This window comes from Dermacentor andersoni, chromosome 6 (genome assembly GCF_023375885.2).
Source record: "Dermacentor andersoni chromosome 6, qqDerAnde1_hic_scaffold, whole genome shotgun sequence".
Taxonomy (NCBI): domain Eukaryota; kingdom Metazoa; phylum Arthropoda; class Arachnida; order Ixodida; family Ixodidae; genus Dermacentor; species Dermacentor andersoni.
In genome coordinates, this window is record NC_092819.1 from 123743152 (window position 1) to 123761070 (window position 17919).

A 17919-nucleotide genomic window follows, 5' to 3' on the forward strand; every position below is an offset into this window, starting at 1 on the left:
TAGGTTTGGCTACCATAAGTCACATTAATTCATCAATTATATAGGGCAGCATAACTGAACTGATTCTGACTTCCGTAATATTTGGCTACTTTTTGGCATCAATATCGAGTATGAGATGACCATGGACACTTGCTCTTGCAGAATCTAATATCTTTTGTGCTGAAGTAATACAATATAGTGTTTTAGCTTCTCCGTAAACGTAACGACGGTTACGAAATACCGGCAGCGTCGACGCCGTTAGCGTTGTCTTGTGAGGCTTTTTTTCAAGCAAAACGCCTACGTTTCTAATGTTTTTGTTACATATTTTGTTTTAGCTGCAGCATAACAATAAAATAAAAAAGACGGGCAGCATTTTTGCTGTTTTGGCGCTGCCACCTCCTAACGTAAGTAACTTTGGTTGGTAACTGCAATAATAGCTCTGTACCACCTCTAGTTAAACTCTATAGCACCAGGTGGTGTCACCGACCCGACCGCTCACGCTTACGTCTACAGAAATCCGGTATTCCGCAAAGGGCAATACGTTAACGGACAAGCTAAAGCTCTGTAAAACCTTAAGCTAAAGTAGACGGCGAAGTGACGTGAAGATTGAGACTAGTGGATCAACTTTGAAAGAACAAGGTGAACAAAGGTTTCATCCTAGATTTAACAAAACGTCTGCGTGTTGTCTCAGTGAAATCTTTAGGCGATTCTTAGGGAAAATTTGGTGGAGATGATGGAATTATTTTTCCAGGTATTATTCGCCACGGAAGGTAGCAGCAGTTGCGCAAGCGTCGCTGAAGAAATACTGAATTATCCTATGGCCTTTATTTGAACGTTAAATAAATATTGTGACAGGGCTAGAACAGATAGAAATTCAACAGAATTATAACAAAAAACATTCATGTAATAAGGTACCAAGATCACATCAGAGAGACCTGAGCAACGTTCGCCATATTGTCTTCTTCCTCCACCTCACTGAAGCGGCTCGTTACAATATCTTATGGCGCCATTCGAGAATGACAACTTGAAGCCAGTAAATGTTCACAGCATGCACATTTCACCGCGCTCTTAGTACACCATTAGTTTAAAAATAAGCCTTGAACATCAAGGGCGTTCAGCGTTGTTTTATCTCCGCCTTTATGACAGCTTATCAGGAGAATACAATTGTTGCGACGGTAAACAACAATGAAAGCTGCTCAGTGGCATATTGTATATTACAGGTTTCTCCGTTTGATTTTTCGATGTCGCTTGTTTTTGAAGTATTCGGTGTTTTTTTTTTTTCGTCTCAGACTAAAACAGTCGTGGTATCTCCCAAACAATGGAATTATGCATTTGCTCGTTATTAGAGATGTGCAAAGCCGTTACGAAATCTAAAAGATGATATATGTAGCATTCCGTCGGTTGAAAGTCTCGTCAACAGCTGTGGCAACACGCACTTGAGGACCGCTTTGTGCGCGAGTACTTCCGCTGAAATAGCTTTTGTGTGCGTGTCATCAAAGCTACATCTTGGCATTCTTTCCTCAAGAGTTCAAGTTGTGCCGTTGAGTGCCCTCCACGCACATGCGTGCTCGTTTGCGCTCGTTTGTTTTATTCTAAAGCAAATTCTCTTGATAAGTTTCATGTCGTTGTGGTTCTGTGACTGCTGTATGCTCTTAATTCTGTCTTCTTTTTTTTTATTCTGAATGGGCATTCGAGTCCTAGCATTGGCAATAGAGTAATGAACACAACTATCCATGCGGGTATTAATCGACTGTCACAACTTTTTGCCATCTATACAGCGATCTTCTGGGATAGCTCTGTGCTCATTATATTCTGAAATTCAAGATCTCTGTAGAAACCTGGAAATTAATTCCAGTTCTCTGCGGTAAAATTGACGTGCGGGTTCGGTGACACACAGTTGACTTGAATTTATATTCTCCCTCCGCAGATGCCTAGAAGACGGAAGTACGCGAGTTTCTGCCATATTTTGTCCGCTTGTGTCATACGAACATTGGGTAGCTTAGATAGCTTAGGTCATTGGGCGGAGCAACCCGCCGTCGGAACTTCATTTATGAGAGAACGCTTTTCAAAAACCTTTTCTTGGTCCTCATTTCCCTTGTATCGCCCTTGCGCTCGCCAATTTCACTCTTTGCTTAAATAACACGCCATTTCACGCGCCCAATGTTAAAGAAAGTCTTGCATTTTCGTCGACATTTAATTCGTAGCGAGACCCATTGAACGATAGCGCTAGAAAATACCTTCTCAAAAGCAGCACCACCCTTTAATTTTTTCCCAAATTTCTGTAAGGGTGGCATTTCCTGTATTACAGTTTTGCGAAGTAACAAACACCTGGCGTACTACGCGCCCAAGTGAAACCTGCGCCTGACCCAAGCCCGAAGTTCCTAAGCCCAAGCTGCCCAACCCACGTTAAATATGTTAATCCAGCCCGAGTCGAGCCGCCGGGCCTGGCCCTTCCGTCCCGCCACGCCCGGGAGCTTCGGACAAGCCCGAGCCCGTGCAGAGCTTTATCCTAGAGTGGCGGCGGCGGTGACGCAACCCTGAAGTTGGCTTCCTTCCAAGACAGGATGCTTTACGCATGCGGCCACGTTTTCGCGAACAGCAATTCGTTTTGAAAGTGCAGCGCCTCCTCGTGGACTTGTCGCACAACTCGCCAAATGAAGACAATCTGATTGGTTCGACTGAAACTCGCGGGATGGCGCCTCCGCTCCGTAGCAGTTAGTAGCAGCTCACTGCTGCTTTTGCTAGCGCGAATATTCGAAATTTCTAACACGAATCTATGGAGGAAGATAAAAACAGAGAGGCGCTGACGTCACTATTTGTGAGGCTCAATGAGGCCGGAAGTTGGCGTTACTGCGCCATGTTGTCGGGGCAGATTCTCCACTGTTGCTCATATTGCATTTCTCACCACGCCCGTCCGCGCGTATACGTGCGCGCGCCGTGGTCATGCGACCAACCGATCCAATCACGGTGCACCAAGGCGATACCGTCGCCAAGGTCATTTCGTCCGAGTATTGTGCTCCAGCTTTGAAATTAGTTCATTATAAACTCCGCAAATCACATGTTGAGGCCGGTTAACGCTACGTTTTCCAGTTTTTCTGAAAATACCTCTGTGCATTCTCGCTGCACCGCAAGACTGCGCAGGCGATGACGGGCAGCCTTTTACGCACATCAAGACACATCGACCTATGGCTATTCCATTTGTGGAAATAATGATAACAAATACATATGCAGGTCGTGGCTTCAGGAAACGTTTGGCTTTATTGAACAAATTTCGGTCGGCCGGGCACCCCGAAGATGTGAAGAGTCAAAGCACGCCGACAATGAGGCCAGCAGAAGAGAATATCGTTGCACGCTTAGATACAATGAACGCAGCATGACGTACATTGTTGTCATGGTAAATGAAGCTCCAAGGAAACCAACTTCTGTGGTATCCTACACGCGGTGCCAAACAGTGAGCGTGTATGTGTGGGGCTAGAGCGTTGACCTGGTCTACGTATGACCATTAGCCGTTTGATGTGCGCGCCGGCTTACGTTCTTCATTCGAGCCTTCGTCGCGCATGCACTGTATCCACCGACCATCACTTCTCTGCGCCCCTCAAATACACAGATAAGTTGTCTGCGGCAAGCAGGGGCCGTCCCTTTATTACGCGCAGCAGCCGCTTCTTTCCTGTCCTTCCACGTGGCTGTTTTACGTTGCGTAAGTGGATCGTCTGCTGTCAAAAGGAGCAGCGCTGCAGAGCTGCCACTGACCAGCAAGCAGTTTATCGTGCATATTCTGAAGCAAAGCGGTTTTAGTCTGTGATGACACGTTAGCATGAATTCACTGAAGACTACAAATATATTTTCAGATCGTCCGTCGTCCGTGGCGTGGTGCATGGTGCACTGCGTAGCATCTGCGCTCCTTTTACGTTTTTTGCTTCTTCCAGTAACCCCCTGGCCACAACGTCAGCCGGCAGAGCACGGTGTACATAACACAGCGGAACAAAACACGAGACTGACGCAAATCAGCACAAACGACGCCTTTGACACTGTATGATACGTACGGAACGGCACACGCAAGAGTAAACAACACCATAACAAAACTGCCGTTGTGCCTGGTAACATGACCGCTACAGCGTAAAATACCGCGTAACTTCCTGCACACTATTCTTTAGAAACGGAGTGGGCAAGGCCTCTACTTAGTTTTTAGAGTGCAGCTCTAATTAGGCTCCTGTTCCTGCGTTTAGCGTCGGCGTCGTCCATCGGCGTAACCGAACGAAGGAGCGCAGCGAATGATGAAAGAGCGAACGCAGAGCGCAGCGGCGGATGAAAGAGTGTTAGCTAAGACAGCCCGAGGTGGAAAGAGGAGGAGGACGGTGTGGTGAAAGCGTGAGTCCTGGCCGTCTTACGTCCGTATATTCGACACGAATCTGTGCGCCGATCCCGGAGATAGTGCAATACCGTGCATGAGTTCTCAGGGTGGGTACCGTGACCGGCTTACGTCCCTATAAGCGACATGAATGTGTGCGCCAGTCCCGAACATAGTACAATATCGGGCAAGCGTGCCCAGGGGGGGTTGGGGGAGGTATCCTGCTCGGGTTACGTCCGTATCACGGCGGTTGGACAGAAATACCCGATCCGATCCTGGAGGTAGTCAAATACCGTGCCGACCCGCGGCGGAGGCGAAGCAGGCTTCACGGACTCCGCCAACTTCCAAAAATAAGTTTAATATCTTGGGTCCAAATACGAGTAGACCCACACATACACACTTTGCACGCTTCCTGAGCTTCTTGGGTTGCAACGCCACGCTTGTAGGACGTACTGGCTCGGCAGCAGCAGCGGTTGCGGCAGATGCATGGGAGGTGCGGTGACCGCGGCGGCGCTTGTTACGGCGCAACGTGGTGTCGTGTGAAAAAGAAAGTATGATTTGATAATTTATTCTGCCCATGTATGTCGCTAGTAATCCGTCCCTACATGAATGTTGCGGCGCCACGAATATTAATAGTTCGCGTTCAATGCCCGATATCACTATTTTTACGGACAAGAAGGATAAGGACGCTTATTGTAGTTGTGATATGAACTTGAGGACTGTCTCGGAGAACTGTGCTGTAAGGGAGCCGCGATACTCTCTCGGAGCCACGAGTTCCTCAGCGAACGCCATTCATCCTCATTCAACAAGAATTCGCTACACATGTATGAATATGTAGGGGAAATTTATGCAACGGATTCTTTTTTTTTTTTTACTGGGTATCATCATGCCTGCATCCTTTTAAAAAATGTGCAGTGCGGTAGCATCACGATTCGCTCCTTTAATGAACACCGCACTCTATGTGTTGATAATGTGTTGTTACCTATTTTCACTACTGTCTTTATCATGGTGCGCCAAGTAACTGAAAGCATTTGTTTCTCTCAACCTCCTCAGTTAAACAAACTTAAGTTACGAACGGCATTACGTGCCTGCATGAATAAATAATCTCAGTAACCCTCCCTATCTTTACAAAGCGGGCACCCCGAAGCGTTATTGTTATATTATTTTCACCTGAAGAAACAAGGAAACATGCAATGTAAGAATCGATGTTCCAAGGTTATTTTTATCGAGTATTCATATTCGATTCGATTCTGAAATTTCCTTATTGGACGCACACCCTTACTAAACTCATAGTTTGCCAAATTAAACTTTCATGGAGTCTGGAAAGTGAGTTTACCTGCTAGGTTCGTAGCTTGCTTATCTGCATAATGAGTGCCGGGCTCGTTGCGGATTTCGAGCCATAATTGATCCGCGCACTGTGGCAGACTACGTGTATCGATTCGTTGTTACAAGTCGCAAGACGCTGCTCGCAAAGCGGACACTTACGTTGACTTAATTTCATTTCGAGCGACTGCAGTACACAATGGTGTTACGGCTCAGGCAGTTGCGGCTGCGCAGTGGTGTGCTGTCATCTCCTCGTGCCCGAATGTAAGTTTCCAGACGAACTCATCCCGAGTGTGCAGGATAGGCCGTAGTCCTCCGGATTCCCTATCTTTGCTGTGGCGCAGCAACGGACCCGTGTATTCCTCGTTCTCCGTACAAGTAACCGATCTGCACAATGCTTCCCATACACGTCACTCGGTGTAACATAAAGTGACGAGCCCTAGAAACTTTATTTCATGTTTTTTTTTTTCAATCTTCTGGGAGCATTCTAATAAGGCAGTTTTGGAATATAGTGATATACAAATAGGGAAAAGGCCAACCTGATCGTCGAATTGAATGTAGAATATTTTCTTTTCGTGCTTCCCACAGCATACGAACCTGGGCAGGAATGATGGTCACAACGATTTATAGGTGATAACGCTCCGTAATCAATTCAAGTGCATAGGTTATATTGAGGAAGAAAGCCACCAAAGCACGCTTGCAACGAGCGCTTTACATGTGCGGTAGGCGTGAACAACTTTTTTATGACAAAGAAGCTTGAAAATTGCATTCTCCAAGTGCATTCGACTGTTTTCGGCTGGTCGAGAAAATCGAATGTCAAACTGACACGTCGAATCCTTCGATTCCGAACAGAAGTGTTGGACACGTATAAGAAATGTCGAACATTCGCACCCCAATGGACAGTTTATTTTGTATGAAATATTCTATGGACAGCCAGCCTTACATGCTCACGAGGAAAAGTAGCGTAAAAGCAAAGACAACTCGCATGGGAAGAAGCGACAAAGACAAGTGCTACTCCTTGTGAGCTCTTTGTGTTTTGTGAATTTAAAGATCTATTTTAGTGACGGTAATGTCTGCTGGGCTTATCAACCGCGTGCTATAACGCAACTATGTATCCGCGAATTCCAAGCTGGTGAGAGGAGCAATAGCTACGCCTTGCTCGAAATCGGCTCTCGGCAAATCGTGCTCACACCACATAGTGTCTAACTTTACTATCGAAGCATAGGCAGCCTCTTGGCAGCTGGCTTCCCTTTGTTGGTCGTGATAGTTGTATTCGAGAAGCTACTGCAAAACTTGGAGGACGCTTAAGCTTCGCTTTTAAGAGTGGAACGCGAAAGCATTCAAAGAACCCTGAGTGCTCCTCACACTTCCTGGCAAATGCAGCTTATGCAACCGTAATGTTCGCCGGGAAACGCTGGTGGCAAATGCTATGCACGAAGGCGAGCTTTGTGCTTCTATTTTTTGATGGTGTGCAAGGAACCGAGGGGGCCGTGCCGCTCCTACTAAGACAGGCCTCAAACGGCATCTGGAAAACTCTATCGCGTTGAAAAGAGATTGCATTTGAGTTTCCGCGTAGCAGAATTATGATTTCTCGTATATTGAAATTACAATACGACACTATCGTGTCTGTAGGATGTGTGAAAGTCGTACTTTACGATTTTTCTGTGTATTTTACCTTGAGAAATTGAATTAGTTCAGTAATTTACTTGTGCCACATGGAGGGCCAGCGTAGTTGGGTGTGCTTCGTTCGAAATTCTTTCTGCCCGAGAGACGCCGGATGCTGGACGCCGACGCCGGATTTTGTGCGACACGGGGCCCTCAACGATGACGCGTTAAAATGTAAAGCACGGAGCACGAGGTGCCAGCACAGAGGCCGAAAGTTGTACCTTATACGCACAATGTATCGCAGAACCTTAAAAAGATTACCATCCATCATGGTGTAGCTCTAAATTTATCTGACCCCAACAAGTTTTCTAAGCAGTTCCCTCTAATTTGCAATGAAAGCACATGCGGTGTCCTTACAAGACATGAGACGCACTTCAGGAAATGCTCCAAAGGTGCGCTTTATGCCATTAAACTTTTATACCGTTATAGCATGAAACATTTAAGTGTGACGGAAGCGTCGATTTCTCATTTAACCTCGCCGCACACACGGGAAAGCTGTCTGCTGTCCGTTCCTTCAGCTTGTCCTTCTATACTTAGGGCCTGGCGGGTCAGCGGGCAACATAGACGGGAGCCTTTGTCAGGGGCCTAGGAAGTGACTGATGGACGTTGTGGCGTGGTGGTTCAGAAAGCGGTCTCTTGCCTGTCACTTCATTGTCCAGTCCGACTTCCTGCAGTGACATCACGCACTTAGCGGAGTAACAAGCGGGAGGTGACATCTCAGCGCCAACTCCTGCTCCCCTTCTATAGATATCGCCGCCGTTTCTTACATGCTTCGAGCGTAAGAACAGTTGGAGGTGGTAGTGCGTGGTATAACAAGGTGTTAGAAGGTGAGTGAGTAAATGTTAGTCAGATTTAGAGCGACAGAGCCGGAAGTTCATAGTACAGGTTCTTTGCCTTCGTTTTCACGTGCGATCGTGTTCTCTTGGCTCAGTACACATCGAGTTGTGCACACCCGGCGCCTTAACAAAGCCAACAACACGTATTATCTTAATGGAGCTCCCCTAAACTTTGTTGACACATACAAACACGTTGTCAATAATATTACCAATGACTTGTCGTGACGCATCCACGTTGACTACGTAACTCGCTATCCTAACAGGACACTAGGCTACCCGCACCAAAACTTTTCCAAAGAACCTTCGTCCATAAAATTAACTTTGTGCAAAACTCTAGTTTGCCCTGAACTGGAATATGTATCGGCAATCTTGGGTCCTGTTCAATCTATACTCATCATTGCCCTCGAATCTTCCCAAAATTGTGCTATCTGCAGTTTACACTGTCAAAATCATAACCGTCACGTCTGTCCCCTCGACGAAAAACATGCTGTCTGCCAAGAGATGAAACAATGTGGTCGCCTGGCGGACACTCACTGGACGACGGAGATAGTGTGTCTTGCGCTGCGCGCCGTCTCCTAAGCAATACATGTTGACGTGTGTGTATACGGCGTGCCTATATTTTAAGTTTGGTGGTTGTAGCGTAGTCGTAAATTCTACTATTTTCTGACTATGTGTTCAGAAGTATTTAGCTCTGCTACAGTGACTTTCCGTGTCGAGCATGCAATGTGGGACCATCGCATCCTCTGTTGGCCTCAATCATGTCAATTTTATTGTAGCTTCGTGTTTCAAGTGCACCACAAAGTGTCTGACACCGTATTAAAGATCAAGTGGCCGCAGCGAGACGTGCCTGCCGCACTATAGCGACTTCTAAGAATGTGTTGATCACTCCGCATTCTCTGTGATACCACGAAACATGAACGAGGTGGGGCGAATACAACTCACCAGCACAACAAAGTATCATATGCATACACTCGTATTATACCACGTCATACGCTCTATTTTACGATAGCCCCACTACGATAATTGCGCGACTCTCACTTAGGGCTTACGCGACCAGCCCTAATTAGCCAAGTCTTGGCTGTTCGTTTAATTTGTGGTTCTAATGCCCCTACTGTGAATTCAGTTTGCCTAGCAATATTTGGCCTTTTGTACTTTGGTTCACTGCGTCAAAAGAAGAGCTTAAGTAGGATAATGCATCAAGGTGACGTATGACACGGCTTTCTCTAGAGGAATGCCATCAAGAATCTTAGTTGAAATGCGGCTATTCCAATTTCATATCGCTGTTCAATTTGGCGCTGAACCTAATGACTTCATCCCCTCAAATAATTACATACTTGTCGCATCGCTGTCGCATGCGTAACCGTGCAAGGGGGTCCAGTTTTGTGTCTAAATGAGACGTATTTGGAGTTGCTGCGTTAAAAATGATGTCGCCTCAAGGAACTCGCCGAACGCACTAACGTCCTGTCACCCACAGTGGTTTAACTTGTTTATGGCAGAGGAGTCCTTTAGCAGCCTATTATTTTCTCTTTTCACATTTTCTGACTTTTTTGCGGCAACTATTTATGTAGCCGTTTTGGAAAGCAAATCATACAGCAGTGATTCCTTCTTCGAAAATTTGTACCAAGCTCTAAAGTTGTGAGATTATTCGTACGTTTAGAAAATGATAATTGTTCATATTTGCCCGTGTTCACAAAAAGCTCTTAAGCTACAATTGTTCGTAAGAGCCCATTCCATCCAATGCTGACCGGACACATATTATTAATGAACACGGCTGGCCAATTACAAAGAGCACTTATGAAGAAAACGCTTTGTGAATTCGGACCCTTGAGCTTAAAACCATTCTTCGGCCCTGATACTTACCAGTGTGCTTGCACTAGTCAGCAAAGGCGTGGTACATAATTGTACCGAATAAATATTCCTGCTGTAAATATATGCGTCTGCGTTTGATTATTAGATACTCTATTCTATATTCAATCGATATTCAATATTCAATTATGCCATTTCTTGCAGGTATTTGAAGTTCCCGTAAAATCCAAGTTTGATTTGCAGCACGCCGATACGTAGGCTATTAGCAGATCTTTTTTTCATGGAAGTGAGAACTAATCGCTGCTTCCAACAAGTGCACGAATGTTCTCGGAAATGCAATTGTGCAATATGGTTTGACTAAAAAAAAAAATGTTAAAAACCCGTAAACATAAAAGGCGTAATGAAAGAGTCAGTACTGCCTTAATCGTGCCGCATAATGCCGTCGAATAGAACGTTCCATTTTCCGCCTTCTTAGTTGCAGTTCATGTGCATTCTGTAAGAGCATTCCGGAATAGTCTTGAAGCAGCAGAAAGTATGCTCTTACCTTCTTGGTAGAAATAGATGTTACTGACTTCTGGACTTCCTCGTAGTTCAGTGAAATATAGATAATAGCTGTGCATGCACCAGTCATGCACTTCGTCGATGCACCGTTATCCCGCACGAAATATGCGGATGACCTCAGTAATTCCTTGCTTTGCCATCGAGGGCCGGACTCACCTAAAGGCTGAGAGGGCTGGGGTCCCGGGCCCTCGACTGCCAGAGGGCCCCGTAAAATGTTTTCTTTACGGGCCCCTCCACAATTTTAAAGGGCCCCTCTCACAAGGGCCCCGTCGTGAATTTCGTTGTGCACTAGAAGTTGTAAAACGTCGTCCAGAGAATGCGCTACAAGAATTCTTTAAAAGAGTATAGTTTTAGCAGAAATAAAGGTAAAATGTGTTTTGTGCGAGGAGGCAACCTGCCTTTTGTGCATAGCGGCTCTCTTCCAGTGCTCGGCGAGCGCCCGTAAGCGAGCTTCCTCCTTTGCCTTTTCCCATATAAGAGATGAGCGTTCACCTCTACTACATGAGCTTTCAGGTATTCGTCCTAGATTTTCTGCTACACATGCAGAGCCCTTTAAAGTGTCCATGCTTAAGTGAAATATTTGTTGCTTTCGAGCATGTGGTTCACTTTTTCCTGAGTCATGGCGATGGAGCAGTTCCTGGATTTGGGACTAACCTTGTGGTTAAATGTTAGCGGCGTTTCTTTTAGACAATAAGCATTAGACAACAACCTAACAGAAGCAATGACACACGCTTTTTGAAAGCAGGAATGCTGCAAATGTCTCATAAAGATACAAGATGCCGTCGAATATATGTTATAGGCAGTTTTATCTGCAAATACACATAAAACAGCTGGCGAAACTCGTAATACTCTAAATATTTGCCATCTTATCTGATCACCACGATTGTTGTCATCACAATCGTCACCATCACCATAATCACTAGGGCTTGGACGCCGATTTAGACCTGACCCCAAACCTCTTAATCCTGCACTGCTGCCTTCCTCCCGCCAAGTGATGACATCCTCTTTATGTCAGCTCGTCAAAGCGCCCACTTTGCCTGAGCTTTTGTTGGTGCTCTCTAGAACGCTATTAACAGAATTTAGGCACCTGGAGTCAGTGATGAAGGCTCCATCTTGACAGCACGGCGAAGGAACCTCATATGTGAATTCGTTTACGCAATGATAGACACCGTGTCATACTTCTGCGATGAGGTGATTCGGTCTCATGTTGCGCACAGGCAGGGTGCGTCTCTCGGCCAATTGGTAGGCTGCCAAAAAAATTTCGAAGTGCCTGCTTCTGTATGTGCTCGCAATTGAGGCGTGGTACCCTTTTGCAGGAGCGAAGCTAAGCTAGTTGGGTTGCCCGTGGAGGAAGAGGTGAGCGGCCTCGGCGGCGAGGAGCTCATGTTCGGCGTGGGCCTGACTGCCGACTTCATGGACTCCTCGAACCCGGAGGAGTCGTTCCGCCTTCCCAGGCTCAAGGCGGACGAGATGCCCCTGCGGTTTCCACAGCTTGCCCAATTGGACCAGCCGGCCTTCCGAGAGGCCAAGTGATGCGGAAAGGAGACTTCGCGAAAGTTAGCTGTTGCGTGGCCTCCGAGATCGCGCCCCCGGCCACCGGTATTGTGAACTGTTTGAAGAACTCTCTGCTACCGGATGCGATATGTGCGACCCTTAGTTATACGTTTAGCTTCATTCTGTTCATAAATCATTTTGTCTGGTTCCCAAGATTGCACACTTACGCACGAAGCCATGTGCTTGGTGTATAAGTTTTTAGGTGTCTTGTCTCGTTCATTGATATCGCTGCAGCAAAAACAATGCAGTGTCTCCATCACTTTTCTTGGTTACACTGATGAATTCTTTACGCTTGATCAGCTAAACGTCTCGAGTGAAAAGCATACACAGAACGGGCAGCCAGAATTTCACCACAGGTGTTTTGCCTCCATATGCAGTTTTAACTTCGTAAGTATTAAAAAGAACGATTTGTGAATGCAGTATTTGTCTGCTTACAGAAATTTACACCTAGATCGGATAATTTTATTAAAATACTATTTTTATTGATTAGCATGAAGACCTTGAAATCTACGCAACGTAAAGGTTAATCTCTTTAGGCGACAGGAAACAGAGCTACAAGTATTCCACCGCTCGTGTTACGATGAATTGCACAGAAGAAAATACAGAGCCTAATACAGCTTCCAACATGGCGAGTCACCCGTGGAAAGTCGTAAAACTGCACGACTCCTCAGGGTACGAAGGCAACAGATTTAAATTGGAGACCGGTGACCCACGCATGCTGCAAAAAACTGGAAGTCTGTCAAATATTCTTTTTATGATATATACGCCTACGGGACAAGAAGGCAGCCAAATTAAAGGAACAGGTCTCGTATTCGCACAGAAAATCTTAAGGTAAAATAGTTCATAAAAGTAGGTGCTTGCCAATTGGGACGTTGGATGTATATTCGCAGAGACCGCTGGCAAATAGCAAACAGCTCTTACGAAAGAAAAGCTTTGTGAATTAAGCCCTTGTTGAGCAAAGAGTACGACCGGTGACGACACATGAAACAGATATGAGATTGTGAGGATGCTGCTGATTGAAGTGAAGTTGAGATGAACGGCCCAACCGGGACGGATAGAGTTGGGAACATTTTCATCTGATGAACAGTCAAAGTCGCGAACATTGAAACTCAATTTTAAAAGAGATTTAGCATTGAAATGCTTGGTAAGAGTCGAGAGCTACACGGGAAAGAAGGCTAGCACGACTAACTCGTGAGAAGACGCAACCAGGCTGATGTATTCCATCAGTGGCATGAATTTACTGCGGAAGTTTTCGGAAAGACGAAGCATGAAAATGTCTTGATCTAAATCGCAGGAAAAGTGGAAGCCATATCATTTGCCTCTCACCATTTTCATCGATATAGCAAGACACGGTAGCGTCTTGTGCGTTAGAGGCACGTTAAAAATTCCCAGGTTGTCAAAATTACCCCGGATTCCCCTCACTACGCCGTGCCTCATAATTAAAACGTGCTTCTAACACGATAAAACCGCAGAATCCAACACATATGCTAGCCCTGGTTCACATTGCTACATTACGCCGGTGACCACACTGTAAAATATGAACGCTTCTTTTCATGCATGTGTTCCCGTAAAAATTACGGTACTATCTATGCTCGTAGTCAGAGAAAAGGGCGACATTCCCCTTATCGAGCCGCGCGCATGCGCACTGCACTAAGACGAGCAAAAAGCCGAGAGCGCAACAAAACTTGTAGCAAAAATCGTGTGGGGCCCCATAAAGCGCCTGCACAGTTTATTCACTGCCTGCCCCGACAAGCCTGGGTGTGGCAGATGCTGCAGGAAGCGTTCTGGTGTGTGTGCTCTTGGGTGAAAAAGTGAGCTACTGAGCGCGCAAGCGGTGGAGACAAGAGATTTCTACTGTTTGGCCCCACTTAGCTTATAGGTGGGATACCTAGGATTGTGCCTTCTACGTCTGCCGAGCAGCTATATTCTGGTGAGTACACTTTGAATTTTCACAGTGTTTTGAGGGTGGAGCCTATCTAAAACAAAAACAAACCTTTTTGCTCTAGCGAAGTTACCAGCAATAGCTTGCATTCGTAGTACAACACACGTGTCGCATGCCTCGAGGACATCGCTTGCCGGTGAGTGAGGCGTTATCTGATAGCCATGCTGTGTTATTGATTGCCCGTGCAGAGAAGCGCAAGTGCTTTGCATTATGTTTTTCTTTCCTTTTTTTAAAGCTGTGTTAAACAGCGCCAGCGCTCGATCCCATTTCTTCGCTTTACGGGCCGCTGTGCGTAGCTCGGAGCACACATCAATGATTTATTTATCGTTCACGTCAAGCGGGAGAACATCGTGAGGACTTGCCAGTTTCACGTAGACCCGCTTTTGGGACATGGTCGTCGTTTTGATAACGAGAGCTGCATGCCATTCCACCCAGAAATACATTGCACCTGTGTTTGCCGCTCTAGCGAAATTGTGGCTTATGCTGCATTGACATGGTCGTATTTCTCGATTTCACAGAAGCTAAGTTGACGAATGCTTTTTTTTTATGGTGTTTTACTTGCCAAAACCACTTTCTGATTATGAGGCACGCCGTAGTGGAGGACTCCGGAAATTTCGACCACCTGGGGTTCTTTAACGTGCACCTAAATCTAAGTACACGGGTGTTTTCGCCTTTCGCCCCCATCGAAATGCGGCCGCCGTGGCCGGGATTCGATCCCGCGACCTGGTGCTCAGCAGCCCAACACCATAGCCACGGAGCAACCACGGCGGGTATGACGAATGCTGTCGTTTAGACTTGAACATGCACGCTCGAGCTGGTGGGAATAATCGTAAAGTTCTTAGAAATTGTTGCACCTTACGGGAACGTGCAATTTTGTTCGCCACGTCGGAAATACAAGCTTCACTGTATCAACGAGAACTAAACTAGGTCCCTCACTGTAGCCTAACCAAGAGTTCAGCGTAGCATTGTTTATCAACAAAGAGGTCAGTGCGTTCTTCGGAGCATTGCCTTCGCTGCAAAACTGTGCACATCTAGCTATGTCCCACATAGCACTAGCTTATTTTCTAAACTATTGTCATAGCGCCGTTTTTGCCTGCTCATGACTTCTAAAATAACAAAAAAAAAAAAACTATAGCTCTTGGCTTACAGGCCATCTGATTAGAGACTCAATTCAAATACTGTAACCGGTATTCTCTCTCTAACAAATTCTTCTGCATGCTCTGCCTTCTTAGCGCAACATTTTCTCTGACGACTGCGGCATTGCGCATCAGCAGCACAAATATTGCAAGATTCAGACCGCGCCACCTGTTATGTGCAACTGTCACATTTGAAGTACGTGTTTCGACGTCATCTCTTTGAGAGACATTATTGTGTGTGCTACAAGTTCCATACGAGTACGCAAGTGGCCTGATAACGCGCGGTGGTTAACGCTTGGTTAGCGTGTCCACCTCACTGCTTCACACTGGCGACGTGGCTCGAGTTAGATCCGAACTGGCGGCGGCGGTTGAAGCCTTCTTTTTTTCATGTCGGCTCCATGGTGACGTCAACTCCATGCTAGTGCTACGCCAGCGGTGCGCAAAGTACCAGTAACACTGAGGTTGGCGCGTTTCTGATGACGTCACCACTGAGAGCTCTCGTCGTGCAGCGCAGCAAAGGCGGCTCTTCGCTGCACATGCTATCCCCCGCTACTGCGAAGCCTGTCTGAATATGGTCGTAAAAAAACTGCGCTGAATGTATGCCGCCGTTTCCTGCGCGGTTGGAGATCCTGTACGCTCCGGCGAGATCGGAATGAGTGTATAGCACGCAGCTGATTTATGTTAAGTTAGCCTAACGATCTGCAGTAAGCAAGACAAATAAATGAAGAAACCTAATTATCCCGTGGCGGCCGCAAAGGCCTTCTTTCCATATCCGTTCTCAACACGACTACCTATCCGTTACTGTTTTTGTGCTTGCTACGGACGTTAGTACATACAGCGCTTGTGCAAGCACTCGTACCGCAGAGCTAATAAGCGTAACAGTTACGCAATCATTTCAATCACGCGAACAAAAGCCAGCCCCAGGGTGCCGCCGCCTTTCCTCGGCCCCCCGGCGGAGAGCAGCACGCAAGCCGCACGTGAGCGTGCCACAGCGGCGCACAGCGGGTCCCAGTGGCCGACTTTCACTCGCACCGGTGACTGTTGGCGCCGGTGGGCCGCTGCACAAGACTCTAAACAGAAAAGCTCGAATTAGACATTGCAGCGTTCTTCCTTTCCCGCCGCCTCATTTCTACCCCCTTCGTAACAGCGCCGCCGCCGTCTGTGTCTGGGCGGTGTCGTATCGCGTTCCCTCATCTCCCTCGCTTTCGATCAAGTCGAGGGCGGCTGTGTGCACCACACGGACGGATCCTGCGGAAGAGAACAGAAAGGATTCAACAGCCGGGAGGGCGGGGATGGCGGGCGTCTGCCACTTGACCTAGAGAGGAGAGCTGCCTTGCCGGGCGTGAAAAGAGCGAGGGCCCACCTAAGGGAGAGAGCGGGGGGGCAAGGATGTCGGAGAGCAGCGCAGCCGGACGATCAGCGTGGCGCAAGTTGCTTGTCTTGCACCGCCGCTGCCGCTCGGCTGCCTGTTGCTCTCGGAGCTCCCCTCGTCGTGTGAGAGACGGCATGCGCTGAAAGCGCGCTCGCGCGGTGAAAGCGGAGAAAGCGGCGGCGGCGAACGGTTCATCTGGCCCCTCGTCGACCAGCGCCACGACGGCTGCCCCGTCGACCCTCGGGAATCGCGCGGGAAATATGCGCTCTTCGCTGCTGCCTTCGCTGTCGCCGGCGACGTCTGATGGATCTGCGGCGGAGTAGGGACGTGTCCGCTGTTCCGGGACGCTTAGAACGCTACAGGTGTTGTTCTGCTAGCATCCGACGCCACTTCGCTGTCACGTGAGCCAGCAGACGAAAAAAAAAAACGACTTCGATATCGACGGCCGTGCGAGCGGCGACTCCGGTTTTCGACTGTGGATGATGGTGGTGACGATGGACGTTGTTACGACGACGCCCACGACTGTGGCGCGCGGTCGTGATGCGGCTCCTGGGAGTGATGAGGCGTCTGTGACGGCGTGCCTCGTTAGGTGTTGGAGGCGCTTCAAAGTAGCAGCGCGGTCTCGGGCACTGATGGTGAGTGGGGTCGTTTTCATAATCCTTTCGCCTTCGGCGGTGTTTGTAATCAAAGGAAGTGTGCAGATGGCGCAGAATCATACACGTGTCTGTATGTGAGGTGTTTGCTAAAGTAAGTAGCATTCCATAAGAGACGTATATTGATGCGATGCTAGACAGAAGGCGCAAAATGCGTGAATTTTTGACCAGGCGAACAGTGTGATTAACTTCCTTAGGGCTCGAAGATATTTAGAACGGATACCATGATGAACGCATCGACAGCACGAATGCCGAACGCGCGACTGAACGTAGTCGGTGAAGCATTGCATATACCGCGATCACTACATTTTCTCAATCAGCAGGACGATCGCATAAGTGTGCATAAATCGAAATTGATATCAGTTGTTTTTACTGTGGTTAGGCTGTTGCGACAAATGACTATGGTGAAAAAGAAAAAAAGTGCATTTGTGTGAACTTTCCTGGCTTTGTGTAACGCTGCTCCATTGGAATACAACCCCTCGACTTTTCGGTCATGGAAACCTTCTGCGCCACAAATGAACAGGAATCAGTAATTCTCGCAGTGTGGCAGATTTGAGCTCGAGAACTACGCAATCCGGATCACGTTATCTTAAAAAGGAATGTCTAAATCCAGAAGCACTTGTGCTTATTCGTGATAGGAGTACACGTAACGTTAATTCTGACTGCGGAGTTCCAAACAACGGCAGCTACGAATAAACTTCGCACTTCATACGGGGAGGGTCACCCATTCAATAGAGTTGCAGC

At 47.2% G+C, this 17919-nt stretch overlaps 2 protein-coding genes across 3 annotated transcripts in view; both read left to right on the plus strand.

The window, feature by feature from the left end:
- Positions 1 to 12220, plus strand: part of LOC126523332 (uncharacterized) — a 105821-nt gene extending 93601 nt beyond the window's left edge. The window contains exon 10 of the mRNA XM_072288981.1: positions 11835 to 12220. Within this exon, the coding sequence (XP_072145082.1) occupies positions 11835 to 12051 (217 nt within the window). The 3' untranslated portion in view covers positions 12052 to 12220. The remainder of the gene's footprint in view (positions 1 to 11834) is intronic.
- Positions 12221 to 13789: 1569 nt separating this feature from the next.
- Positions 13790 to 17919, plus strand: part of LOC126523520 (NADPH oxidase 4-like) — a 262696-nt gene continuing 258566 nt past the window's right edge. Inside the window, exon 1 of one of the 2 annotated variants that reach the window (XM_055066892.2) lies at positions 13790 to 14002. Coding sequence is in view for 1 of the 2 variants with exons in the window: in XM_050172121.3 (XP_050028078.2) it covers positions 17002 to 17157 (156 nt within the window). In the remaining variant the exon portion in view is untranslated. Of the gene's footprint in view, positions 14003 to 16396; positions 17158 to 17919 lie in introns of those variants that run through there. The other variant, XM_050172121.3, reaches the window with a different exon arrangement.